The 26867-nt window shown below is 39.2% G+C and overlaps 2 protein-coding genes and 1 pseudogene across 3 annotated transcripts in view; 1 reads left to right on the plus strand and 2 right to left on the minus strand.

Moving 5' to 3' along the window:
* Window positions 1-1521, plus strand: part of CSPP1 (centrosome and spindle pole associated protein 1) — a 104650-nt gene extending 103129 nt beyond the window's left edge. Inside the window, 1 exon segment of the mRNA XM_039841810.1 lies at window positions 648-1521. Within this exon segment, the coding sequence (XP_039697744.1) occupies window positions 648-859 (212 nt within the window). The 3' untranslated portion in view covers window positions 860-1521.
* Window positions 1522-2550: 1029 nt separating this feature from the next.
* ARFGEF1 (ARF guanine nucleotide exchange factor 1) overlaps window positions 2551-26867 on the minus strand; it is a 99161-nt gene continuing 74844 nt past the window's right edge. The window contains exons 24-39 of one of the 2 annotated variants that reach the window (XM_039841809.1): window positions 24810-24850; window positions 24544-24713; window positions 24036-24187; window positions 23730-23902; window positions 22622-22782; window positions 21602-21732; window positions 18648-18777; window positions 17433-17568; window positions 17212-17350; window positions 15528-15600; window positions 13806-13938; window positions 9685-9824; window positions 7998-8166; window positions 6678-6816; window positions 5570-5687; window positions 2579-4035 (exon numbers count right to left, since the gene is read on the minus strand). In XM_039841809.1, coding sequence (XP_039697743.1) covers window positions 3871-4035; window positions 5570-5687; window positions 6678-6816; window positions 7998-8166; window positions 9685-9824; window positions 13806-13938; window positions 15528-15600; window positions 17212-17350; window positions 17433-17568; window positions 18648-18777; window positions 21602-21732; window positions 22622-22782; window positions 23730-23902; window positions 24036-24187; window positions 24544-24713; window positions 24810-24850 — 2170 coding nt within the window. In that variant the 3' untranslated portion in view covers window positions 2579-3870. Of the gene's footprint in view, window positions 4036-5569; window positions 5688-6677; window positions 6817-7997; window positions 8167-9684; window positions 9825-13805; window positions 13939-15527; window positions 15601-17211; window positions 17351-17432; window positions 17569-18647; window positions 18778-21601; window positions 21733-22621; window positions 22783-23729; window positions 23903-24035; window positions 24188-24543; window positions 24851-26867 lie in introns of both variants that reach the window. The other variant, XM_039841808.1, reaches the window with a different exon arrangement.
* Window positions 4932-5051, minus strand: LOC120585617 (uncharacterized; annotated as a pseudogene).

The following is a 26867-nucleotide window of genomic DNA, read 5'->3' on the forward strand; positions in this document are numbered from 1 at the left end:
GCTTATTAAATTGATTGCACAGGTCCCTTTGCCGGGCTAATCCTTCACAGACCAAGAGATGTAATTTAACAAAAAAAAGAAATTGACATCACAGGGTAGGAAGACAGATTTTCCTATTATTATATCTAATAATAAGTAAAATACCGATATAGAAGTTAGGTACAGTCAATTCAATTAAAGAATGATACAGACTACATACAAGATACCCCTTAATGGAGTAAACAGCCTCTTAGTAAGAATGGACGTAATTTCGTCTCATCTAGTGCTTTCATAATTGACAGTTTCCTCGTGGCATTGTTATAGGTTGTTCAAAACAAAAATTTCACATGGCAGCTATTGAGTTTCTCCTGAAGGTGACACAAGACGGCTTATGCGCCTGCGGGCAGCCTGTTGCCGGGTGCCACTGTCTCTACGGTGCCCAGGGCTCCCGTGGTGCTGGCACACTACAGCTTCCTCCAGCTGACCATTTTTTTGTTTCATAAAGTTGGCTCCCTTCCTGGGTTTGCTTTCCTGCCTCTAAAACGAAGTTGGACAAAACAGCCCAGCTTAGAACATAGTGTTATGGAGAAACGCAGAGATGTGGTGGGTGAGATGACAGGTCACCTGCCTGCCACCCACCTGAGTCATGTCTCTCTCGCCTCCTTTAGACGACGAGAGTTCACTGGTTGACCCTGACGACATCATGAAGCATGTGGGTGACGACAGATCAAACTCTGTAGCAACTGAACCCTGGCTCCGCCCGGGCACCTCGGAAACGCTGAAACAGTTCGTGGCCGAGCAGCTGAAGCAGGAGCAGCCGCGGGGGCCTGGGAAACCTGGCCCTTTCAGCTGGCAGGGCCTGTCCACCGCGCATGGTTAATAAACCTGGGCTGGACCCAGCAGTGCCTTGAAGGTAAAAGGAATGTTAAATCTGAACCTTTAATAACATGTGCTCCTTTGTTCCCTACCCGGAAGTTACTAACGTTCCATCTGCAAATAGGTGTATTTTTTCCACGATGATGTATATAATGTATATTATGTACATAAATAAAAGGACATGATTATTAATTTATAATATAGGATTTTATAGAATTATTTTTGCACAATTTTGCCATAACTTAGAGTGGTGATGAAGTCTTGGAATCAACTACCATATGTGCATTATTATAAATTCTGCTTGTAAGATAAGGTGAATAAAACACAAGTGTCTTTAACAGTGCTGCAAAATCAGAAACCATTATATATATATTTGCTATTGTTTCTGCTGTTCAAAATAATTCACTAGTAAATACTTGTTGTAGCTGTGAACATTCCAGTTGCGATGTAAGGAATCAAATGTACTAGTTATTTCCAAGTCATTTACAGCTACTGATTCAGTATAAATGATGGGAATCATCATAATTGGTTTTGTTCCCATGAGCCATGCACTCACTCACGACGTTACATTTTTCTGCCTCTTTGTGCCAATGAAGGCATGCATTAAGTTTACTAATTTACATGATTTAACTACTTCTTGATAGAAATAAATTATTTTTATTACCAGTGTCGATTTCCTGTTTTAACTGGAATTGAGGTTTCCAGATAAGGTGTTCTAGAAGTTGAAGAGAGACAGGAACACCCAGGGTCAAGGACAGGGACTGGAATCCTTGCTGCGCCTCCGTGACCTCTCGAGTGAGTCAGTCAGTCTTTCTAATCACTCCATAAGAGGTACCTTTAAAAAAGGCAAAATTAATTCTGGGAAATAATTCTTATTCAGTGCCTTTAGCACCAAGAAAGATGAGAACACCCCAGGAACCGCTTCTTGCATGCTTCCACTGATAAAATTAATGGCAGACGAGACCAGAAAAGTTCACCTCAGGTGTGAAATTTCTAGTACTTTGAATTTTAGTGACATGTAAATTTTACATTCGATTTTGTAATGTAACCATTGTTTATTTTACTGTAAAGATTTTTCTTATATCTTCATCTGAAAGTAAGATGAAAGCCTGTGGTGAGTCCTGACACTACACCGTAAAAATCAACCACCAGGTTATTTGAAACACTTACCTCGGACAGACCGACGGTTACGGTGGCTCCAGCTACGGTATCAGCTGGTCTTGAACAGGGGGCTGTGTCTTGAGGGCAATAAATATGGCAGACACACGAATGCATCGTTCAGTAACTGCTCTTTATCTAAGAGGTGTGAGAGCAAAGACCGAACACTTATCCCGTTTAACACAACCTTCAAAATAAATTATCTTAACATGTCCATTTTCTCTTTCAAGTGCCACCATATCACACAGCCTGAACTGACTCCTGGGATACACAGCACCCTACTGCCAACTGCCCCAAAGGGAACTTCAGTGTTTTCTCACTATTCAAAGAGTGTAGCCTTATTCTGGGTTATTAATACACAAATATTATGAATACTGTATGGTCAAGAAAGCAGGGCATGGGGGAGAATCTAATGCCAGAAACTGAAAAGAAAGTATCAGAACTAAAGAATACTGAACCTGTTGTTCTGGCTGAAAATATCCTTCCTCAGTTGTCTGTCTGGCTTTTAATGAAAAAAGAATCAATGAAACATGGGGCTGTGTATAACAGGTTTTGATTGCACTGATGAAATAATCCAAAAACTTTATTGACCTATAACCTGATTAGAATATGCCAGATGAGAATCAATATTGTACAGAAAGTTGTACAGAATTTTTTACATAGAAAACTTTACATCTGTACCATATACATTTTATCCATCTGAAAAAATTTTCTACACCCACTGTTAATACGGAATGCTTGACAATCTTGTCATGTTGTTTTCTAACCATCAGAGCACAATTCACAGTATGAATACATTTCCAGTAAATCTAACGTCCCCAAACCATGCCAGATTTGTTATTTTAATATATTCAACATTAAATTCTGTACATAGAGTAAAATCTACATCAAGCCCCGCCACCAAAAGAAAAGAAAGTGACAGCAACCTAGATTCATTTTGCAGTGATTCAAGTTTCGGTCCGTGAAGGGTCATTCTATTTTAATGGCTCATGTTTAAAAGCCCTAAGAGAAGTATGTTACAGGTAGTTATGTCAGTAGGGATATTTTCTACCCTTTTTTTGTTGTTGATCATGACAAGCGTCAGCCACAACAGCTTCTGGGCGTGTTTAAACCTTCAAAATTACCACCCCCACCCCAAAAGGGCAAAAACAAAATCCCCACAAAATAAAAAAGACAAAGTTAACCCAAATGTTTAGTGCATTTGACAAAATATTATAGATATTTAGCAAATGAATAAGAAAATAAAGAAATAAAATAAAACAGTGCAGGAAGAACTATATAATGTTTAAGATTTTTATATTACAGACCTGCATCTCTGTACATTTTCACAGAAGGATGATTACCAGTATCTCAGATAGCCTGAGTGTGCAAAAATCTTCAGAATAAGAATACCATAGTTGCTAAATATCTTTTGCCATGAACAATAATTTCTTTTTCCCCCACTCCCCAATTATAAACATTTTATCCTTCAAAATACAGCTCTCCTGAGTTGTACTTCTTGTAGAAGTTCAAATCTTTACATCTATAGTTCTTTGGGTAAGTTTCACTTCCACAGTTGCCAAAAATATGTGGGGCTCTCCCTGCCACTGAGGACAGGGAAGGACACGTGAGCATCAGCTGACATTGGAAATGAGCTTTCTGCTCGACGTGGCCCAGCATGGCGGACAAACGGGATCCATCAATTACTGAAAGGGCCTGGAGCGTTGCAAGTGTGAGTTCTAGTTCTAAGCATCTTTACCAGTAACCTTTCGACACTGCAGTTCAGAGAAACAATTTTTCAGGTAGGAAACCTCAGCTCCAGGGTCCTTTTAAAGAGCGGAGTGATGTAAACGCCAACAGAAAAATACTAAGTTCTCATCATTGCTTGTTTATTCCGAGTTCCTGTTCAGGCGGTTTTGATATCTGAAAAACGACTCCGATTCGCAGAAAAAATCTTCTAAGAACAGCACGAAGTTCAGGAATCAAGTCAAATTGCATAATTTCACATAAGAGAGGATAGTAGAAGGATGCATGAGCTTTAAACTGGGAGGAAAAATGAATTTGTTAGTAGTGCTTGCATTCCAAACCACAAAACCTAAAACTGCCTTGCGGGGTGAGCACTGATCACTGACTGGAAGGTGACTGCACGGAGCAGTGGCTGCACTGATTATGGAACTGAAAGGCTGAGACATTTCGAAAAACATTTTCCATTACGTTTCCTCGACAAACTTATGACAAACTTCTAGTATTTATCACTGTTCTTCCCAGGTGGTAATACAAGTGAGAACCACAGCTGCGTTTTGATAAGCTATGTAAGGGGTTACTGAAACGATCTTTAATAAAGTTTTAATTTTCAGCAGAAATTCTACCTAACATTGCAATACAAACTATACAGTTTCCAGGCACAGATTATACATTCCGTATTTACAGCTGAATCGATGTGCTTTGACTTTATCTTTGCTGTAGTTCTTTAATCTCTGAACTACTTGCCTGTCTTGTTTTCTGTTTGCCTCTGCACCCAGGGTACAAGGAAGCAGCATGACACACTGTGGCAAGAAAGCAAACTGTCGAGTGAGACAGACTGGGGTTTCGCGTCCTTCCTGTCCACTTAGATCACTTCTCCTGGCTTTACCTGGCCCAAGAGTCAAAGGGACGTGCACGTGGACCCAGACCACGTGGCCTGGGAGGAACAACCGTACAGCACCAGGCAGCATCAGGTGGCCTCTCTGGGTCCCGTGCACCACCATGGTCCAAAGTGGCAAATGTCAGGCTGCCTGACGAGGCATTTTTAAACCTGTTCAGGGAGCACAGCAACCCGTTTCAAGTGAGCTCTACATTGCTATATTTTTATTTATTTAGGCAAGGCAACCCTTGGTTGACCTCACAGATTGCAAGCAAGGACCTTGTCAACTCACAATCCCTTATTTTTTTATTTTTTACGCCTAGAGCATCTGGTCTTCCTGGGCGGTCTCCCATCCAAGTACTAACCAAGGGCCAACCCTGCTTTGCTTCTGAAATCAGATGGGATCAGGCTTGTTCAGGGTAGCATGGCCGTAGATGCTATATTTTTTTAAAGAGTGAACTATGTATTCTTGAAAACCTTAAATACGTATTTATATTTACAGCTATATATTTATTTTTATTTCTACTGTTTTAAAATTCCTAAATGAGTTTGTAGCCCACTCACTTGGGGCTCAGGGTCACATGGAACCAGTAAAAAGGCCAGAGGACTGGCTGAGGCCTGTGCCTCGGGGAGAGGCGGAACATGAGGCAGGGGGCTAGACGGACAGCAGTCCAACACGGGTGGAAGGGGAGATTTTCAGCTATCAAAACAGGAATTGCAATCTGGGCGGTACCCAGTAGCTTGTCAAGGTGTCCTACAGGATTCCAATTCCTCCCCAGCTGAACCCTCCACAGAATCACCAATAAGAGATAGAGCGGGGTGAGGAGGGGAAAGCTGAGGGCCAATGAGACAGGAGTCCGGCAGGGAGTGGCCTGGCACCCCCACCTCCCACGTGGCACAGCGCTGGCCAGGCTAGAAACGCTAGGCTGGATACGATGGGCGTCCCCTACTTACCCTATTATCGCTTATCTTTAGAACTTTAGTTAGAAACAACAGCAGTAAGTTAGTCCAAGCCTCCCGATGACTCTCTGACGTTAGAGTAAGGAAGTAACTTAATGCTTCACTGCAGACACTGTAACAGAGAAGGTCACTCTTACACAAGCGTGCACACCTGCTGGCACAGTCACCGAGAACAACGAAGACACGGAAGGTCGTGAACACTAACTATCAGGAACCTGCTAGACTCCATCTGTTTTTATGTTAAAGAGTATCGGTGTGAACTTTTGTTTTCAAATTAGAAAACCAGATATTAAAAGAAGCCATTGCAACTTATCAGAAAACCCATGTTTCCCAATTATCCTTAGAAAATTTTCCTTAAAAAACTTAGAAAATAGTTTCACTGAATTCAGAGTCACTGTGCAGCAGCACACGTGTGAGCTTTGCATCCACGGAGCTGGGCTGACGCTGGGGGTGGCTCTGCCCTTCACTGATCATGCAGGCTTTTACTCTTCTGGGGCCTTACTAGTCTCATCAATAAAATGGGAAACAGAGACAAGATGATCTCTTAAAGTTCTAAAACGTATTTAACTGGTCTCTGACCATCTATTCTCCAAGACAACACAAAAATACAATTCAGATGATAGCATTCTTTCTGAATGGCATGTTTCATTCTCAGCCTGAGTTTAAACATTAAAGGACAGGATCTTAGGTTGTCATTAAATAAAAACAGAATGCAAAACAGTAACATCAAAAAACTCCAAATATTGCTTCAAACTAAATACAGGCAAGCAGGTTTTCATTTTCACAAAGATCAGTTTGTAAAAATGGAGCTATCTGTGACACAAAAAAAGGCTAATATAAAATTTATAAATTTTAAGATAAAAATTTCTTCCTTTGTCCTACAGCAACAGATGATTTGTTATGTCACCAACTGTGCAAAAGCACATTCATCTCAAAGACCATATTTAATTATCACAATTTCTTTAGGCCCCAGCTTATCTGTTGGTCCTACAGCTCCTCATCGGGGTTGGACTCTGCCCCACATACAAACCTAGTGGCCCTTTCCTGCTCTGTACCATGCAGCCACATGGGTGGAAGGCAGACACTCAGCCAAGAGTCTTACTTTAAAAGCCTTTGCTGGACCTCCTCCCAGGCACTAACCCGGCTCTCGTCCATGTACATCCGGAAGAGAATGCGCAGCCCACAGGCCAGGCTGCTTGTCTCCTGCTTCAGAAGGTTGGGTTTGGATTTGCCTTTGAAGCCTGCAGAAAGGGAGAGTTACTGTGATTCACTTGGGAAACTGTCTTGTATAAAGGCACAGCAGCCTACATGGCTGCACCACCTGTGTGTACTGCCGCTTTCTGTAAGCCGCAGTGGCCTGCGCCCAGGGACGAGAGTCACGCAGAAGCTACACCCTGACACTGTGCAGAGGCCAAGCTGGACTGAAGACCCAACCGGAAGGCAATTTCTATGTTCAGAATTTCCTCCCCTGTCAAGCTGGGGATATGAGATAGAAAACACCTTTGGCCTGGGAAAGTGTGCGTCTCCAGATGGAGCTGCACTGGAAGCCCCGGCTGGCCCGCAGCAGGGCCCGATGAACAGGGCACGACACGCAGCAGCGAGGCTGCTCTCCAGGAGGCTGGTTTGAAGGGCCCAGTGTGTGTGGAGAGGGGTCTGGGGACTCAGCAGGGACAGTCCCAACTGAGTGAAGGGGAAAAAATAAGTACAGACTACTCGTTCTAGAAGTTAGGTTGTGAAAGGAAGAGGATAAACAAAGCCACAGGCTTACTTAGGAGTTAAGCAGACATTTTAGATTAAATAAAATGCAAATGTAAAGCACCCAACACTCCATGACGTAGAGTTGGACGTTTCTTTCGCCATATTCTGCTGCCTCTCCCTCTTCCAGCACCGTGCGTGCCTAACAAGCACTAACTATTTCTTAAATTAAAAATTAACAATGTTGGTAAATAAATTATAAAGCTCGTTTCTCATTTAAAAATTCCAACCTGTTCTAAAACAAATATACCTCCCCCATTCCCAAATATTCGCGGCCATTCTGCACTGCGGCCCCTCCCAGGTCAACATGGAGAAGTCACTCGAATGCACATGCCAGATTGTGCTCGGGACCTTCACACACACTTTTTCTCATAAAAGGACAGCTTTCAGTATGCTGACAGTATCAACAGGAAGGCCCAGGCTGGGAAACAAATCAATCAAACAACTGGTTTATAACAGACAGGGAAGCAAACAAGCCCAGGCAGTTATCTGGTTACTGAAGACCTGAGAAAGACCCGGTGGGCAGGCTGCCTTCCTGTGATGATTAAGGTGAAAGTTCAGTGACACGCACAGACCTGAAGTACACAGTCACCGACTTCTGATCATCGTGAACATGTTACACATTCACTAGTGATGAACATTAAAATGTGTGACCTGCGTGGCTTACCTGCCTTCCACAGCGCCGTCCTCTGCTCGTTGTTAGAATTAAATGCTTTTGCAAATCTATGCGACTCCAATAAGCAGTCCAGTAGCTTAAAAAGTTGCTGTGATGTTAAAAAGCGGTACATTCCTTGGTCTTGAGTATCAACTCGAACATCAAAGTCCACGGCATCTCTCTTTGGAAGACAAACCACGAGTGTTCACACACAGCGCGCGCACACACACACACACACACACACAGAGTCACAGATTTTAGTAAAGTTCAGAACTCAACACTACCCAAAGACCAGATTTATGAACAAGCTATAGAACTCAATCTGTTCCATCTCAACAGAAAACAGGAAAAGGTCCATCTTTTGTTATTAAATTTCCAGAATCTTCATTCGATGCATCCAGTCACTAAGCACCACCTCCAGTCTTCAGATCCCTCTTAATTCCGACTCTAAGAGCTCAGCCCTCTCCCTGCCAGACCCTACAGCCGTCTCCTGCTCCTCGCCCCTCAGGTCCCTCACTGCTCTGCTTAACCAGGCTGGAGTCCATGGACAGCAACTGTAATTACCCCCTGCATGAACCCTCACCTCCTTTCCATAGTCACTGACAAAACTGCCTACTCCACGTCTACGCCCACACCCTGAACTTGACTGGAGGGAAACTGGTTTCTCTTCAAATCCAGTGGGCTCAGGTGCTGCCCCGCAAGCCCGCACTTCTCTCATCCGCTTCCCTGGACCACGGGCTAGTGTTCGCACTTCCCTCCTCAAGCAGCTAAAGCTTCCTTCCCAGCCTCACTTGGTGGAGGCTTTTCTTCCCATCTCAATGGAAATCAGAAGCTGGCCAATTGCCAACAAACTGCCATCAGCAAACGGACATCCTGCATTTATAACCTGTTTGCTTTGCTGGTCTTCCTGTTACAATGCATGAACTGTACAGACAGCTTCTATCCAAGACAACCCCTGAAGACTTTGCTCTAGGTCTCATCTCCGTTCACTCACAAGGACTGTCTAGCAACTGTCCCTCTCTGGGACATTTGGTTTCTGCATTCGGTTTCTCTCTGTCCTAGAGAACTCTCATCAGGACCCGCTGCAATACTGCGGATCTTAAAGACAAAACAAAGCACATCCTTCTCTGGGCTCCTTCACCCTCCTCCAGCTATCATCCCATTTCTCTATATCCCCTTTGCAGCAAAATTCGAGACAGAGTCATCAATAACTGCCGTCTGCAATTCCTCTCTACTCTTACGATCATTACAATAATTAACATTACAAATAAACACAATGTCAAGGTCACTAAAGTCCACCAAATTGCTAGAGGGCAAATCTCAGACAGAACATTACTTGACCTATCCAGCACTGGACCTAGTAAACCACACCCTTCTTCTGAAAACATTCTCTTCATTTGACCTCCAGGACAACGCTGTCTGCTGGCCGCCTCCCACCTCGGTGATTCTGGTCTCATCACCGTGAGCTCCAGACCATGGAGGCCTCCGGGGCTTGTCCCCTGACCCTGCTCTCAGCTCGGTCCACACTCACTACCCCTCAGTCATGTTGTCCAGTCACATGGTTTAAAATGAAACCACTGTGATGAAGACCGCCCCCTAGCCCGCCGAATTAAATCTCTAGCTTGATCTCTGTTCTGGAGCCCAGACTGTTATAGCTAACTTCCTACTCAACGAAAAAGCTGCCGTCCTCACACCTTACCTGTGCTGCAGCTAAGTTTTCCGCGTCCTCCTTCTTACTTGTAGCTGGGAAGAACACAATGTTGTCGATAGTCTGGATGAGTTCCAGCTGCACAACACATTTAATCAACAGGGCGGCAAACAATTTTTGTTCTGGATATTCTGTGAGGAAACCCACCCCAATGCACATGCAAATAAAAATTATTTTGAATCCTTTATCATTTCTATGACATTACAATGCTAAGGAAACATTAACATGTAGCATGAAGGTAACTGGCATGTATCACACCGAGGACATACTTACTGCTTTTGCACATAAGCATTGCTCAGTAAAATTTTAATGTAACCAATACTTAGAAAAGCCATCGAAAATTAATTTTAAACAAATATTCCAAATGACTTAGAGCAGTGAATATGTTCAAGAAGGTTCCATTACATATTTTAAAATAAGATTTAGGTTATTCTTCAATAAAATGTAACAAATGGACTTAAACTTTAAGCTAAAACTTTAATAACATTTACTATAAACCCAAGTTTGACCCTTGAATATAGGTAGTATGAGAACCTACACCCAAAGAAAAAACAATGACTAGATCTGTACAGTGGGAAGGGAGAGCGAGCCAAGCAGTCCGATCAATGGGGCAGCACAGGGGGGTCAACGACAGCACCTGTTTTACTTGGATCCCTGTGAGGAGTTGTAGCTAAAATGACCTTATAGTCTCAAATGGATTCAGAAGCAAAGAAGTCTACAAAAAGTTATGCTAACTGCATTACTGCAAAAGTAACCAAACTACAAAGTAACAAAAGTGCTCTCCACCTCGCCCAGGTGAGTTAAAACAAAGCTACACCCTGCTCCCGCCTGAATGAATTTGCTCCACTGGACATAGTGATAGAACTTCCCATGTCACTGACCATCCAACTTAGCACGTGCAGAAGCGCGAAGCCAGAAAAGATGACTCGGCTACTGAGATGCCGTGAGCGCCTGGCAGTGTGGACACATGGCTGTGGGGCAGCCCCGCCCCAGGCACACCTGGACCCTGAGTCTCAGGGGCAGCTTCTCCGGGGAGGTTTCCAGGAGGAAATGCCAGGGGACTATCACTACGCTGTCGCAGGGCGATGGCTCCGGCACGGGATGCCTTAGGACTCCTCGGTTTCTCTCTACTTTTGCTTTATTACCCCTTTGCTTCAAATTTCCTTTTCTGGGCACCAATCTGTAGAAGTTAAATTCATGTTTTAGGGATTTTACCGGGGTAATAAAATAACTTTGCTTAAATTTATGCTTATTCAGGTCATTAATAAAGGCTACTTTCCAGATAGTTTTCAGGAATGCTATTGTATTTAAACACTCAGTTCTAGTACTAGATCTCAAATCAAAAAAAAAAAAAAAGAAAAGAAAGCAAAGCCACCAGCCCGAGCCAGGCTGTCTCCTAAATGTCTTCTTCCTGGCGTCTTACCACAGTCACAGCCGACATGTGCCAGCCATTCAATCACATCCCTCATTCAGGCCATAAAAACATTCACAGCTGCTAGAGGGACTCCTTGCAGCACACCTGGGACTCCTGAAGGGACTTGGGAGTAGGCTGCTAAGGACGCGGTCTCCTCAGCTCCCACATCAGCTGCTCAGGGGTGTTGGGCGCTTTCAGTAAGGTGAACCCAGTATGGCCGCCGAGACTCCATCCTGACTGAATAAGGGAGGCTGGGCCTCTCCATGCTTGCCGGTGTCCTCTCAGAGCTGGAGGACGAGGGCCCTACTCAGCCCCACTAGCAAAGCCCAGCAGCATGTTTGAGAATATATCTATTTGGACAAATTTTACTCGTGACAAGGGCTGACCCACCAGGGTTGTAACAGGCCATCGTTTCACTGGGTCACCAAAGGATAAGAGGCAAAGCTAAACAAAGATGGCCGACAGGTTCAGAATGGAGACTAGACAGGGCAGTCGTGTTTTATGAACTTGTGCAGAAAGAATGAGTTAGCTGCCTTTCGGGCAGGGCAAAGCACTCGGGTCTGTGCTGGGATTCTTTGCTGCATAGGAGTCAGAGAGCAGATGTTCTCATCAGAGGAACCACAACCTGTCTACTGAGTGAAAGGGCTCGTGGAAACATGGTGACTGATGGTTCTTCTTCTAGCTCCAACTATTCTGAGTCAGCAATTCCACGGTTACCTTTTCCTAAAGAACTTCGAGGAGAGTGAGAGCAGGAAAGAAGCCCGAGCCCTCAGCTCAGGGTGGCTGGGGAGATACACTCCGCTCAGTTAAAGGTGTATTCTCAGATCAGGCGAGTGAAAACCGCCTAATGTGTGATGATCAAATCCTTCCTTTACGAAGCAAAGTATACTTAAGTTCAGTCCTGGGGCTGAGAGAGAAAGGAAAGCCACTCACTATTCTGTCCTCATGGCACAGCTTTCTTTTAAGAAGTTAGCAGACAAGTGACTAAAGCTAGAAGCTTCTTTCAAGCAGGAGAGCAAATAAAAAATTCCCTGGAAAAAATGAACTCAAGATGGATCAGTGACCTAAACAGAAGAGCTAAAGTATAAAACCTTGAGCAGAAAACGGTGGGGAAAAACTTCATGGCTTTAGAGCTGTAAATGGGTCTCAGCTATGACACTAAAAGCACGAGCAAGAAAAGAAAAAAAAATAAATCGGACTTCATCAAAATCAAAAACTTTTGTGCAAGAGAAGACATTATCAAAGTGAAAAGACCTATAGCATGGGAGAAAATACATACTTGCAAATCACATATTTGATACGGGTGTAGTATCCAGAGTATTTAACAAACTCCTATAATTCAATAACAAAAAGACAACCCGACTAAAAATGAGCAAAGGACACAAATAGACATTTCTCCAAAGAAGATAAATAAATGGCCAGTAAGCACATGAAAAGATGCTCAACATCATTAACCGTTAGAGAAATGTAAATCAAATCCACAATGAGATACCACTCACAGCCACTAAGTGATGTCACTAAGAACAGAAGAGGAATTGGTTAGAATTGCTAGTGGGACGTAAAACAATGAGGCCGCCATGGAAGACATTGTAGTGGGTCCTCAGAAAGGTAACCAAAGTTACCATATGACCTGGCGATTCTGCTCCTAGGTATACCCAAAAGAATTAAAAACAGGCACTAAACAATACTTGTAAACAGAAAGTTACAGCTGCATCGTAATAAGCAAAAAGTGGAACGAATCCAAATGTCCAACAGATAAATGCATAAATAAAATGTGGTGCATGCATACAAATGAGAACTAGTCACAGAAAGGAATGGATTACTGATCCACTTTATAATATGGATGGACCTTAAGACATGATACTAAATAAAAGCCAGACATAAGTCACATACTGTATAATTCCACTTATATAAAATGTGCAGAAGAGCGAATCCAGACACAGAAATCAGACTGGTGATTCCTGGGGGCTGGGGAAGAGCACAGGGAAGAACAGCACAATGGTTATGGGGTTTTCGTTTGGGGTGATAGTAATGTTTTGGGATAGAGAGAAGTGGTGATTGACAACACCTGATGTACTAAATGCCGCTGAATTGTTCCTTGTAAAAGGGTTACTTTTGTTATGTGAATTTCATCTCAATTTGAAAAAACAAAGCTGTCCTATTTTCCTCTAGGGAGGTGTTTGTTATAATTTTCCTTCAGTAAATGAAACTGGACCAATTTAGTAAAAAATGGAAGGGGTTTCCCTTCTTAGTGAAAGAACCAAGAAGGGGAGGGAGGAACAAAGGCAGTGGGGTTTGGGGCGACAGAGTGTGACAAAGCCTTGCTCCTCAGAGAGCTGGGAGCACCTGCCTAGAAAGCACTGGTCCCTCACTCTCCCCACTCTCAGAGGGCAGAGGAACACCCATCAGGAAAAACAGGAGGCTGACATGAAGGAGGGGGGTAGAGATGAAGGCGCATGCGCTCAACACAAACATTAGCTGAAGGCCGTGCGGGAAAAGCTGGTATTGCACGTATTGGAAGCAGAGTTCCTGAACATCCAGAGAGCATCTATGATGTCCGAGTCAGAGCAAACACAATAGTGAAGTGCCCGCAAGATCAATTACAGTATATCTGTCAACAGTAAAAGTAAAAGCAAAATTTCATCCCTTTCCTACATAAAACAAAACACAATTAATTTTACTAAGAGAAATAACTCACTTGCTGTGGGTTTAATCTTGTTGACGTCTTCATTCACAGTGGAGAAAGAAGCCAATGGTACTTGCTGTCTAATATCTGCAGATCTGGGTTGAATAGAATCATGGATATCTACAGATTTCTGCGACACTGTATCCTAATAAAATAAAAAATTCATTATAAGTACAATGTATAAAGCTTAAGAATGAAAAGTTTCTATTATGCTGTTTCTTTAAAAAAAAATACATTGTGTCTCTATGAAAACGACATTCTACACATTGTGATTATAGACACAATGAGAAACTTATTTAAAATTGCCTATATATGAGTAAGAGCCAATGAACAGTCTTTAAGAGAAGAATTTGCTTCCCGACCCTCAGTGGGCTTGGGCCTGACATCACCCAAGAGCAAGAGATAAAAACGCTAAGTTTCACTGTGTTAGAAAAGTGGTCAACGAGACTCATGAGCGGTCATGAAATCTAAAGAGAACACGCGTATGGCAGAGAAGGGGAGCTTCTGCAAGCTTTGTGTAGGTGAGCCCAGGGAAGCTTTGTAGTGGGGAGTTTAGGGAAAAATGTTCTGTCACCCAAGGAACCAGCAACCAGAAAGGTCAGTGAGGTGACCAATTAGGATGCCATGAAGAGAAGTTGACCATTCAAGTCCAGCAGAGTTACACCAGAATTTGGCACCAGAGTTACTAAGTGTAACCCTGGAAAACAAATGAGTCTTCCTGAGCTGAGGTTTTGTGATCTGAAAACAGAGACGACACCTTCGATGCAGGTTGTTAAGGATTAGACAATAAATGCAAAGCACTAGCACAGTGACAGACAATGCATGGTAGCTGAGGTCACTACGATTCTAGCTTTATTTTCTTACAGCAGTACAGCACACTTAGAGAACAGAACTCGGTTTCAAGAAGAACTGAGAATTCTGACACAACTGTCCTAGCCAGGTGCATGTCTCACCTGGGCATCCGAAAGGAAGATGGGAACCTGCGTTCCTAAGAAACGGTGCTAATCGAAATATTTTAACTTGGATTTAAAATATCATAGTTTATGATTTTTTAAATTTCCTGTTCTGTATAAAATGGAGATAACATGTACTGACCCTGGTTCAAAAAACTGCTGGAAGGACTGGAGTGATGACTGTCCAGCCAAGGGCTGTCAGCAGCCACTAGAAATGGGGAGAAGAAGGCTTCTCTCAGAGGGCTGTGGAAGGATGTGGCTCTGCTGACGCCTTGATTTTGGACCTTTGGCCTCCTGGACTCAGAGGATAAATTTCTGTTGTTTTAACCTGCTACGTTTATGATAATTTGTTATGGCAGACCTAAGCAAACAAATACACTGGATGAAGGGTTTATGAAAATATTTTGTACTGTTCTTGTAACTTTAAGGTCAAATTATAACAAAATTAAAATTTAAAATAAAATCCAATAATATCTTCAGGTTGGCATGGAAAGCCACAGATAATCTGGTACCTGCCTCTTACAACTCTTGAAATTATTTTACTCTGTCTCAGATCATCCACAGTATAATATACTTTAAAATGCCACTTTCATGGCACTTACAGAGATAAATTTTAGCCACCGGGGAAATTTACCATCATGAAATCTGACCTGAGAATTCTGAAGAGTACTTTTATGCCATCTTTTTAAGAGAGCTGGGGTCATAGAAAAGAATTTGGCCTATGGTAAAATTACTTATCGGAATAACAAAATAATTTTAAATATGCTTTATTAGAACTTACCAACTGTTTCTCACTCACGGGGGATGTAGGTGGGGGAGCAGTTTCTCCAGAAGTGGGACGCCAGGTCAAGAGCCTTTAAAAACACCAAAATCACACCAATCACTGACAGTGTAAAACATGTCACATCCATCCAACAGGTTTTGAAAGGGGCACAAAAACATCACATGAATATACCAAAAACAACATATTCCTTCTTTGACTACTGCTAAGAGCAATTTGCTAAAAAACAAAAAAAATCTAGTAAAAAGTATACAACATGTACTTCCAGAAAGTAATAGCATTTAATATATTTAAAAGAGTACTCTGGTCATAAGTTTTATAGTAAAAAGCACTTCTGAAAAGTTTCAGTAACTTTAAACTCACTTTTAAGTATTAAGGGTCATTAAATATTTTCCAAAGGGAGACTGAAAAAAAGTTTGAGACATTTCAAAAAATTCATAGAACCCTTTAGATTCTATTTTCTTTAATGTTTAAAAATAAATGAAATAAAACTTGGCCCAAAAGGGGACACTAACTTGACACCCATTAAGTAGTTACTTGAGACAGAAAGATGATTAAGGCCTAAGTTATTGATTCTGAGAAGCAGCAGCTCCTGGGGAATGGAGCAGATGGATAGTAAATACATTTCAGTTCAATATGGAAAGAACTCTGGCACAGATATATGCTACTAAGAGATGCTTATCAGATGATCTCTAAAATCATGTACCTTATCCTGAGTATATACATTCAATGAATTAAAACAGAAGCAGTTCTAAAAAATGTTCAGTCTGACTGATGTTTATAAAGACTTCGTAGGGATAATAACTAGTCAGAAAATCACTCTGTAGGGGCCACAGATAAACTGACAAAGATGGATCATTTGTCACTTACACCAATTCAACAAAATGTGTACCAAAAAATAAAAAAAATATGTCAAATAGGCCGAGGGGATTATTGTGTGTCCTTTTAGTGTAGTCCGACCTTGAGATGTGTTCCTTTTGACTTCCTATTTCCTATTGATTAGGATATTTACAAGGGAATCATACCAATACAAACATATTTAACTCATGTCAAGAAAAAGTTTATGATGCTTAAAAATGTGGACTGATAGTTTTCATATACAGTTTTATGCCAGTACATTTAGGTAAGATTTAAAACATCTTATTAAGGTAGATTTAAATATCGTGGATCCAAGGTAAAACTGTGCAGGTCGGAGGGCCCAAAGTGGAACGGAGAAGTAAATTCAAGTCTGCCCTATAAACATCCCGGGTGTCATTCAGCCACACTGTGTGTCAGCTTCCCCATCGATAAGCACTCTTTCACTACAATTCAATTCCAATCACCTCTTGGAAAAAGATGACAATTAACTGTAAAATATATTTGCAAGTAAAATATCCTTAGATTCTATCTACAGAAACTGAAATATTTGTTTCGATTCTTTTTTTTTTCAATTCAAAACTGCTGCTTGGTTTAGTCTGGACGAACAAAATCTTATAAATCATTTCACTTTCGCTCCAATTTTGGATGATCACACTGAAGAATTTGGTTTATAAAGAATTTAATTTATGTATTTGTTATGGCTTACAGGAGTTTGATTTATAATAAATATGAATTCACGGAATACTGAGATATTTTTTAAAAGATTTATGATAAATCACTGGTTCCTATCTAACTTTTTAATATATAAAGTTGTATAAAATCTTACGCGTGTGGGATTGTAGTTTTGAAGATATCCAGGGTGCAGTTACAAGTTTTATCCCAGATTTCTAGGGTAAATTTTTCACCATTCAGAATCACAACATTCTCTAAGCAGTTTGTACCAGATCGTGCTAACTGCTCATTGTCTAGAAAAGAAAAGAGCAATTCATTTACACATTACCAGGGTCACATGTAATACTTTGTGTCACTTATCTGGGACAGACCTACCTTGCTGCACACACCAGTATAGCTGAGCAAAAATATCATCCAAAAGTACATCACTGAGTACTTCTAAATACTGGGTGAACACATCACAGATAGCATAAAGTGCATGATTACAAGTCGTCGTCATCCATTCGGCTTTCTAGAGGAAAAAAGCCATTAAATGAAGGTCAGAACATGCACCAACTACTAGAATTAAGATATGTAAAATGTGAGCCTGTCCCCATTCCCTTGAGACCACTTACTTCCTTCTGGCCTATTACATTCACCTCAAGTTAATATCTGTTATCTACTTTTCTCTACTATCCCATAATCACCGACGTATAAAACAATTTAACTATTTTTTGCAATGTTTTGACTGTAAAAAAACTATCACTGCATTATTTTACCATTAGTGTTATGACTTTTCAAATAATACTCATGAATAATAACAGCTGGCTTTGCTCTTTTCATGTCTTTTACGACCAAACGTGAAAAAGAAATAAAGGGGTGAAAGGATATGAATTTATCCAAGTAGGGTTAGCATGACTTTAAACTTAAACTGACTTTCATCGGTTCTTGAAAATACCACATGATGCAAAAAGTGCCAAAGTAAGTGTAAGTAATTTATTTTTCCCAAATGCATAAAGGACTAATTTGGACTGATAGTTTTCATATGCAGTTTTGTGCCAGTGCATACTTAATAAGATGCTTTAAATACGAGTCTACCTGTAGATTTAAAAATCAGAGCTCTAAAGTAAAACTCTGGGTGGGTTGGAGAGCCCCCAAGGCTCGCATTTAATACAACTATGTGGGACAAAATGAGAAAACTTGAAGCTCTCTCCCCACACTTACCGAAATGCATACTGTAAAGGTTTGTAGTAAAAGACAATGCAATTTTAAAAATCAACTTATTACTGGGTATTCTTTATCCAACTCAGAACAAGAAGTCATTATAAATACTAAAGAAAGCCATTGGTGTTTACAGTTGTGACAATGTTAAAGTGAGGAAACGAAACTGAAGTTCAACAGAAACGATGAAAACCAGAAAACGATTTGTTAACTTGGTTCTGCCTCCGAACAGTATTCTTGTTTATAAAGACGACACATTGTGATGCCTTAAGGGAAATTTTTCTAGGAATTTTTTCTGTTCAATGTATCTAGTCTGAAATACTGTAATATATTAAAGAAAATATTAAGAATCTCTTGACTATAGTAAATGAAAATTCTGTGTTCTCTTACCTCTGTCTGCTGTTCTGGCAATTTCATGTTGTCAAAGATTCTGAAAACAATTCTAAATAAATCCTGCCACCAGTGTTTTTCGTAAGTGTGGCCATAAGTTTTCATTATTTCAAACATTACTGTTAAACCCCTAAGGTGATAGAACACAATTAGGAAAGCTAAAATACAAAAAAGCAATTCGCATCAGAATCCCCCTCCTAATTTTTATAGTTCACGAAATTGCAGAAAACAAAGTTTAAAAATGGTTTTAAACTAACACATGATACTGACTTTAAAATTTTTAAGTTGTTCTACAGTTTTAGGATGTGTCATTTTGGAAAAAACTTCAAAAGCCTTATCCTTAAAATTTTTTTATTTTACTTTTCCTCCACTCCCACGCCATCATCATTTAAAAATTATAAATGAAATTACAGATTGAGAAAGATCATCATTTTAGTGAATATTAATTTTGTGGCACCACGGCCAAGGAAGAAAGTGAATCAATAACAATCTAAGAATAAAAATTAGAGTTTAGAAAATCTTTTTCAAAGAGCTACAGGAATTTTTAACTAACAATATAATTGTTTATATAATATCCTCGAACAAAAGGATTTGTCCAACTAATCCATGAAGACATTGATGTGGGCAAGGGTCTGTGTTTTTCCTGCGATGCTGGTCACCTAGGAGGCACACGACAAGCATGTGATCAATGAATAAAATGGTGAGTATCTCATTCACTATCTCTGAATAAGTGCTAGCTAAAACTAAAACTCAAAGCTGCCTTTGATTCCTTATTACCTTTCTTGAAATAACAACTTCATGTAACCATTAAAAAACTTGATCTCTTCTCTACATATTACTTTCTTCTAGCAAAATATAAGTATCCTTCAATTTAGAAAAAGTTTGTATTTCTAAATGTCTGATGGGAATCCAGAACAAAATCTTCTTTGAAAGGCTCCATAAGGCCTGGGACTTGGCGTCATTTGCTGGTAAGCTACCCTGGGGCCTAGTACAGCCTCGAAACAAATATTTGTTAAATGAATGTGTAAAGGTAGTTCAGCCCTGTGGCAAGTTCACAAGTTTGTTTGCTCCATAATATAACTAATGTGTAAAATGAGCAGAAGTAAAGAAACTAGTAAGGAAATGCCTGTGAAAGAAATATTCTGTCTTCCCCAAAAGAACCTTGTCAGAGTTTGCTGTTTTCCCCTGCAGTAGAACAAGGCACCCTCCTCTCTCCATCTCCTGAGCTCGAAATCCAATTTGCCTCACTCCAAGTAACCAAATGCTAATTCCCATGGCCGGGGATAAGGGGATGTGCGATCCTGTTTCTTTTAGGCCCTCAAAGCAAACGCTGATCAATAAAGGTTTCCAAGGATTATTACTGAAGAAGTCTTTCTTAAAGCAGTATTTAAGTTGATGGTATAGGGAAAAAAATATTTGGGACTCCAGGTTATTTATTTATTTAGCATTGTAAGGAAATCGAATGAGAATGCATGTGAAAGTATTCTGTAATTAGTGTGTTATAAAAATCATAGTGCTACATTTTTAAATGTAATCTAAATAAAAGATAGCCCTTACAAACCCTGGGATGAGGTAAGAAAATGAAATCCATCACTAAACAGCTTACTCATATTTTCCCTCTCCTTTACTAACTAGAACATACATTTTTTTCTTCTCTTCAGGAACTTGAATCCATCCATAATCTGAATATAAGGTATGATGAGAAGCAAGGTAGCAAGGTCCCAGACAAGGACAGGCTAAAGAGGCTAAAAGAGCAGGTAGGTCCCTCGTCAAGCAGATTTCTACAAGTAAACAGGGTCAGGGAAGGGGTGCTGAGTTTACATAACTTGTCAGTCACTACGTGTCAGTTGCTTCACTGAGGTGGCTGGACATTTGAAAGGTGTAAATCTAGATAATTTAGATTTACATGAATTGGGGGCTATCTTGAATTTTATCAAGTTCTAACAGGTCTATTGACAAATAACCCTCGATGCCTAGATACAAAACAAGACGTGTAATGTTCTTGGGATTGCTAAATTCTACGACAAATTCCCAAGGTCTGAGTGCTACTTTGGAAGATTTATCTATTGCATAAAACTTTATGTTATAACAAATACTACTACGAAAACGAAAAATGTCTTAGGAAATAAATCAAACGTAATCTTGGATGGAGGTGGGTGTGGTTCTGGCATAAGGGGAAGAAGGAGAGATTCATTCTTTCATTATATTTCTATCACCGATTTGTTACAAGTCTGTACCGCCTTTCTGATTTAAAAAAAATCCAAATGTCCAAATGACTGATTCTCCCTAAAAAGAAGACAGGATAATTAAAAGAGAGATTTTAACATAAAACTGAACTCATAATGCCCTTAAGCCCTTGTTGACAGATATTTGGATACACAAGCTGGCTATTTCACTTCAGCAGTCAAAAATAGAGAGGGAAAAAAATTATCCTATGGGAATGATATGAGTGAGCTATAATGTAAGGAGTACATACTGAGTGCCTGTCTGGTTATATTATAACCATAACAGTTTCTTTAGAAATAGACCATATGTTCATGTAGATCTTTTATTGAGAATAAACTTTGGAAAGACTAATTCTTTTTGAACAGACCTGTATTATTCAAAATATGTTACTGACCAGTCTTCAGAGAAATGATTCTTTACCTAAAATTCATCAGGGATGTACATTTGGAAATTCTTCTATTATTCTTCAAGAAATAAAATAAATTTTGCCACTAACTTCTATTTCTGATTGGAAACAAATGTATGAAAAGACAGAATGGTAATGCATTTCCATTTTTATCACTGTTCTATTTTAACGTATTTTAAAATCTGCCTATCTAATAATTGCTATATTTGATAAAACACTCTTTAACAATCAAACTTGTGTTCACATAAGAAAAGTTAATTTGATTATAGTCATGTAGTAAAATAAGCCTTACAAAATTTTAATTACAAATACTGATTGTTACCTGGTTCTTACATCTAATTTGCATCTATTGATGACACACGACAACTCAAAGAGGATCGGGAACCACCCTCTGACCCACACTCTGTCTTCAGGCGCCACGTTCATGTCATCGCTCGTGTACTCCTTGAATGCCTTCAAGAAGAAAAGTAGGTTTATTAAAGGCGAAAAATAATACCTATACATTAAGCATATTATTTCTCCAAAACTTTAAAAGATGCTTTATGAATCAAAAGTGAACAACTTGATAAACCACAATTTATAAAAAGATGAGATTATAACTGCCTATGAAGAGCACTGGACTTGAATCCAAAAGCTGAGTTCAGCTTCAACTCTGTTACCAGTTTTCTGCATTATTAACCAGATTAAATCAGGTTTTCGTTTTTATCGTTTAAACGGTTATGACACCATGCAGCCACACTAACTGCACTGAGGAGGTGGAAAGGTCAGATGAGTTAGTGTATGTGTATGTAAAAAGTACAAAGCACCCCACAGCCCCATGTCAGTATATAGTAAAAATCTTATTACCAAATCTATAGTGCATCACTTCTCCTTATGATAGTTACAAAGACAGATTAAGATATGCAAGTTAAAGTTGGCAGCCAGGTTGCCAATTCAACCTTTTACTTTAGTGCTTAAGCCCATACTCATCCAACACAGTCAACTTCAGTAATGGAGAGCATGAAAGGCAAAACATAGTAGAGAGTAAAGGCTAAAAACACAGGCTTGAGTTCAACCTTAGGTCTCCTTTACTAGCCCTGCAATCACAGATGTTATTTCTAAACTTCTTTGTGCCTCATATTCCTCATCATACTGTATGGGGCTATAATACTATCTAGCCCATAAAGTTGTTACACAGATTGAATAAGTTAATACATGTGAAACACTCAGAAAAATACCTGATACCTTCAGTAAACTTTAGCTATCATTACTTCCCAATATAACTCAGAATCAAGCTCAGATAACTTTTGTGTTTACTGAAATAAATATTCAGTAAAATTTCGTTTACTAAATGACACTATACCTGAGGTCTCTCAGACACGTATTTTGCACAATGGCGAATAAGCCGAATTGCTTCCATACTTGTGTCTGGGAAAGCTGCATTGCATGCAAATTCAGACAAACACTTCACCGCATCCTGGAAAGAATCGATAGTCGCTGGGAAGTGTTTTTCAAACACCAGGGCTAAAAGAGAGAAAGAGATATCAAGATAATTATAAATTTTCATTTTTTTTAATTGTACCAAAAAAAATACATCAATCTCTAGATGTAATGTATACTTCTTAAAAGGTTAAGGGTTTCGATGTCTGACAGATATAGATATGGGTTCAAGTCTGCCGTGACCATTTATCTGACTACCTTGAGCAGAGACAGGGAAATAGGTCTGCAATTTATTTATGTTGTAAATCCAGCACCAAATACAGTTACTGGTACACGGTAGGTACTGAATCACCAGTTGTTGAGTGAATATACAAAATTACATTTACTCTCTGTATCTTAGTTTCTTAATCTATAAAATAAGGATAACAATACCCACAGGATAGTTGTAAGCACTAAATAAGATCACGTAAGTTAAGAAGCATTTAGCACGATGCTTAATTCAAGCAAGTACTCAATAAATAACTATGAAGATATCACTATTCTTGACATTGAAGATGGTAACCATGCTTGCCTTCCAGACAGGCCAAACTTAGACCTTTAACATTTCATTCTCCCTTAAAGTCAAGGGAGGCTGTGAAGCGCAGCTGTCAAAAACAAAGCCTTTTCCTTAAGACTCCCTGGCTCGGAATCACAATTCTGTCACTCACCAGTTCTGTGCCCTTAGGCAAATTAACCTCAGTGGGCTCAGTTTCCTAATCTACAGGAAAAAGGGGGAGGGATACTAAAGATACTTATCTCACAGAGTTGTTGTGAAGACTGAAGAAAATACATGCAAAGTGCTTACAGTGCTTGCCATATAGTAAACATTCAATATATGTTAACTATAATAATAATGTCATTGTTTACTCTGCTTCTGTAGGCAAAACTTGGTAAACTTAAAAACCATAATAGGCCCATAACCTTATACTTGAATTATCTTCTGAACACATTAAAATTCTGTTTAACTTAAACACAACTAAAAGAATACTCACTGACAATGTTCCCTGTTGTTTGGAATGCAAGTTCCACTATGCTTTCATCTTGATCAGATGCAGCTAGATGAAACACAGAGAAAATGTTTTTCCATCCAGACCGAATGTTAGCAGCTTGAGAATTCACCATCTGTGCTATGCACCGTACAACCATATCTCGAATTGTTGGAGACCTAAAATAATATAATTTCTTAGATACACATACAGTATAAAAACTCATCGGTTTTCTTTCCCTTCTGTTTCCCCCCTGCTGTGGAAACTAATATGGTATTTTTCTGATATTAAGCAATTCAACAAATATAATACCTGTTCCGTTTCATTATATGTTCAAAAGGTCTTAAGAAATCCTTCTGGAATCTGAAATTAGCAAGCTCCCCTTTCTCTAAGAACTTCATTGACAACTGCCTCAAGGAGTCTACTGCAAAAATAGCCACATCTTCATTAGGGTTACAGCCAACCTGCATCGGCAACAAATACAGAGTGCTAATGTCAGCAGTGAAAAGCTTTAATTCTCTATTTTTGTTTTAGAAAAAGTATATCATTAACAGCATAGATAAATAAACCCTAAGATTCTCCATAAAGGCACTAGGTGCTAACAATATTTTTCAACAAGAAAAACATTATATTAGCTAAATTCTTAAAACTGAGAACTGAAGAAAACAGGGCTCAAAAGGTTTTCTAAATTTAATTAGTTACAAAATGTAGTTTAAAAACTGCTCGGAAAGAAAAACAGACCCAATTAGATTATGATAAGGAAATTTTAAACAATGAAAAATAATACAAATGCAAGCAAATCCTGTAATTATTCAAATACCTTATTAAAATGATCTCCAATAACTTCCCAAATTCGAGACCACTGCAATCTTATTCTTCCCATGTTGTAATATGATATTTCTACTATTTTTTGTAGACTAAACATTCTTGGATGTGTAGTGGAAAGTAATTCATCCATAGACACAGCACAGAGCCAACGGACAAAATCCACTATAATATAAATAGATTTATAATTTTTTAGCTTAACTCTCAAGTCTTTCAGCCAAAAAATGCCAGCTTGTAAGTGGAATAAATGTACATACTTACCAATAGCATTTCCATCTAGCCTTGTGGACCCTGTAAATATTCTAAAGAAAAAAATATAATTCAAAAACATATAGTCTCACACTTCTGTTACACCAATTCAAATGCAGTAGCCTGAGGTACTAGCTACTTTTATCTGTTTTAAGGAAACAAAAAAATCAAGTAGTCACATGAGTATTTCTTATTATACAGTTTAGTAACAAGTATAGTTTGGATGCTCCTCACTCCTTCCTTTGCATTCAATAATATCTTCAAGTAATACTGGTTGTATAGTTTTTATTAATTTTATTAATAATTTTATAAACACTAGATAGGTATCTTGAGACTAAGAACAAGAAAAATATTAATTTGTAAAATAATTGGCACACTATAGATTTTTCAATTTTTTCCTGATTACTAATATTAGCATGTTTTTAAAATGAAAAATTCTACTTCATTTTACAAGTATTGTACGTTTGATTAGAAAACTCATTTATATTAAGTTACAAGCAATTTAATAGAACTTTGCAAACAGTCTTGAACAGTTTAACCAAGAAGTGGTTAAAAGACTTTTCTCAGGGCATTCAAATGTTTGGAGTTAAGCTATGCTGGGCAAAGCTGGCCAGCTCTTTTTCTGTGTTTTAGAGTTTTTTAAGACTTCAGTGTAGACCCATTTGTCCTCTTTTTTAAAGTCTGCATTTTTACTCATGTTCTGGGTTTGTAACCAAGGGTTTGAATGTGACTTCCAGGATGAACCGGATATTCTTCAATTTTAAATAAACACCGTAAGATTTGAATGATAAAAAGGAAATCTTAAAGGCGGAAGCAGGTCGAACATTAAATTTAGAAATAAAAGTAACCATAGTAACAGTAATAGCTACCAACAATCACAAGGTGTGTTACTGTCTAAGTGCCTCATGTATATCAACTCATAATAATTACGAATACTCTGTGAAGTAGGCACTATTATATGTCCAATTTTATAAGCATGAAAAGTAAGGCACAAAGATATTTAATAATTTCCTCAATGTCACAGAACTAGTAAGTGCTGGAGTCGAGATGCAAACCAGAGGGGCAGATTCCCGAGTCCACCCTCCTAGCTACTATGCTACACTGCCTCACACTTAGCTGAGCAAAACATAATTAAACATTCATAATATCTAATTTTTCCTGCTACCACAATCTAAATGTTCTGAGTATATCATAATGTTTTAACCTTAGTGCCCTTGACTGTATGTCTATGTGTTCTGGCAATGAATAATAAAAGTGAGACTGGAAAAACAGCTTTAAAAACTAATAACATGACAATTCAGAATTTCAGCTACTAAAGGAATATCTTGAGATTTCCTATATTGCTCTTGTCAGTTGATCAAAACAACAATTCAAAGATCTGGCTGAAGACACAATCTGGGGGAGAAATAAGAGTAATAACACCACATTTAATCCAGTGGTTAGAATGGATCCAGAAATTAAAATATACAAAGCCATTGTATAAAACTCTTACATAAACAAAAATGAAAATTGCTAGACTAGGCATTATGTCATTAGCCAATTTCTCAAACTAGAGGTATTCTTATGGAAAACAATGGCTATATAAAAAAAAGAAAACCAAAAAATACAGTGAAAACTAAAAAGTATAGGATAAACAAGAAAAAAATTTTTAACTGAGAAGGAAGCAAATGGCAAAGAGTTGAAGGGCTAAAGAACAGAACAGAGATGGAGACTGTATGCGACTGCAGGGGAAATAAGCAACAAATTCTCTGAAAGCAGTGAAATGAGATAGAACACAGGACAGAGAAGTAGTAGCAGCAATCAGACAGGTTCTGTAGACCCAGGCAATGGTGGAAGGTAGCGGGAGCACGCAACCTGGAAAAGGGCATTCAACTTGCTACTCACTTTGGTAGCCTCTGAGGGTCACTATATTTCTAGTAATGCTCCACTAAAGATAAGCCATATGGTAGAGCACAACGTTCTGTGGAAGCATGTAAAATTAAGCCCTGATATACTAAGACAGGAGACAGAGCTACGTTTCACAAAATCAGTCTATGAAATGGATTCTATATTCCCTGTATGAAAAGCAAA

Source organism: Pteropus medius, unplaced genomic scaffold (genome assembly GCF_902729225.1).
Source record: "Pteropus medius unplaced genomic scaffold, Ma_sr-lr_union100, whole genome shotgun sequence".
Taxonomy (NCBI): domain Eukaryota; kingdom Metazoa; phylum Chordata; class Mammalia; order Chiroptera; family Pteropodidae; genus Pteropus; species Pteropus medius.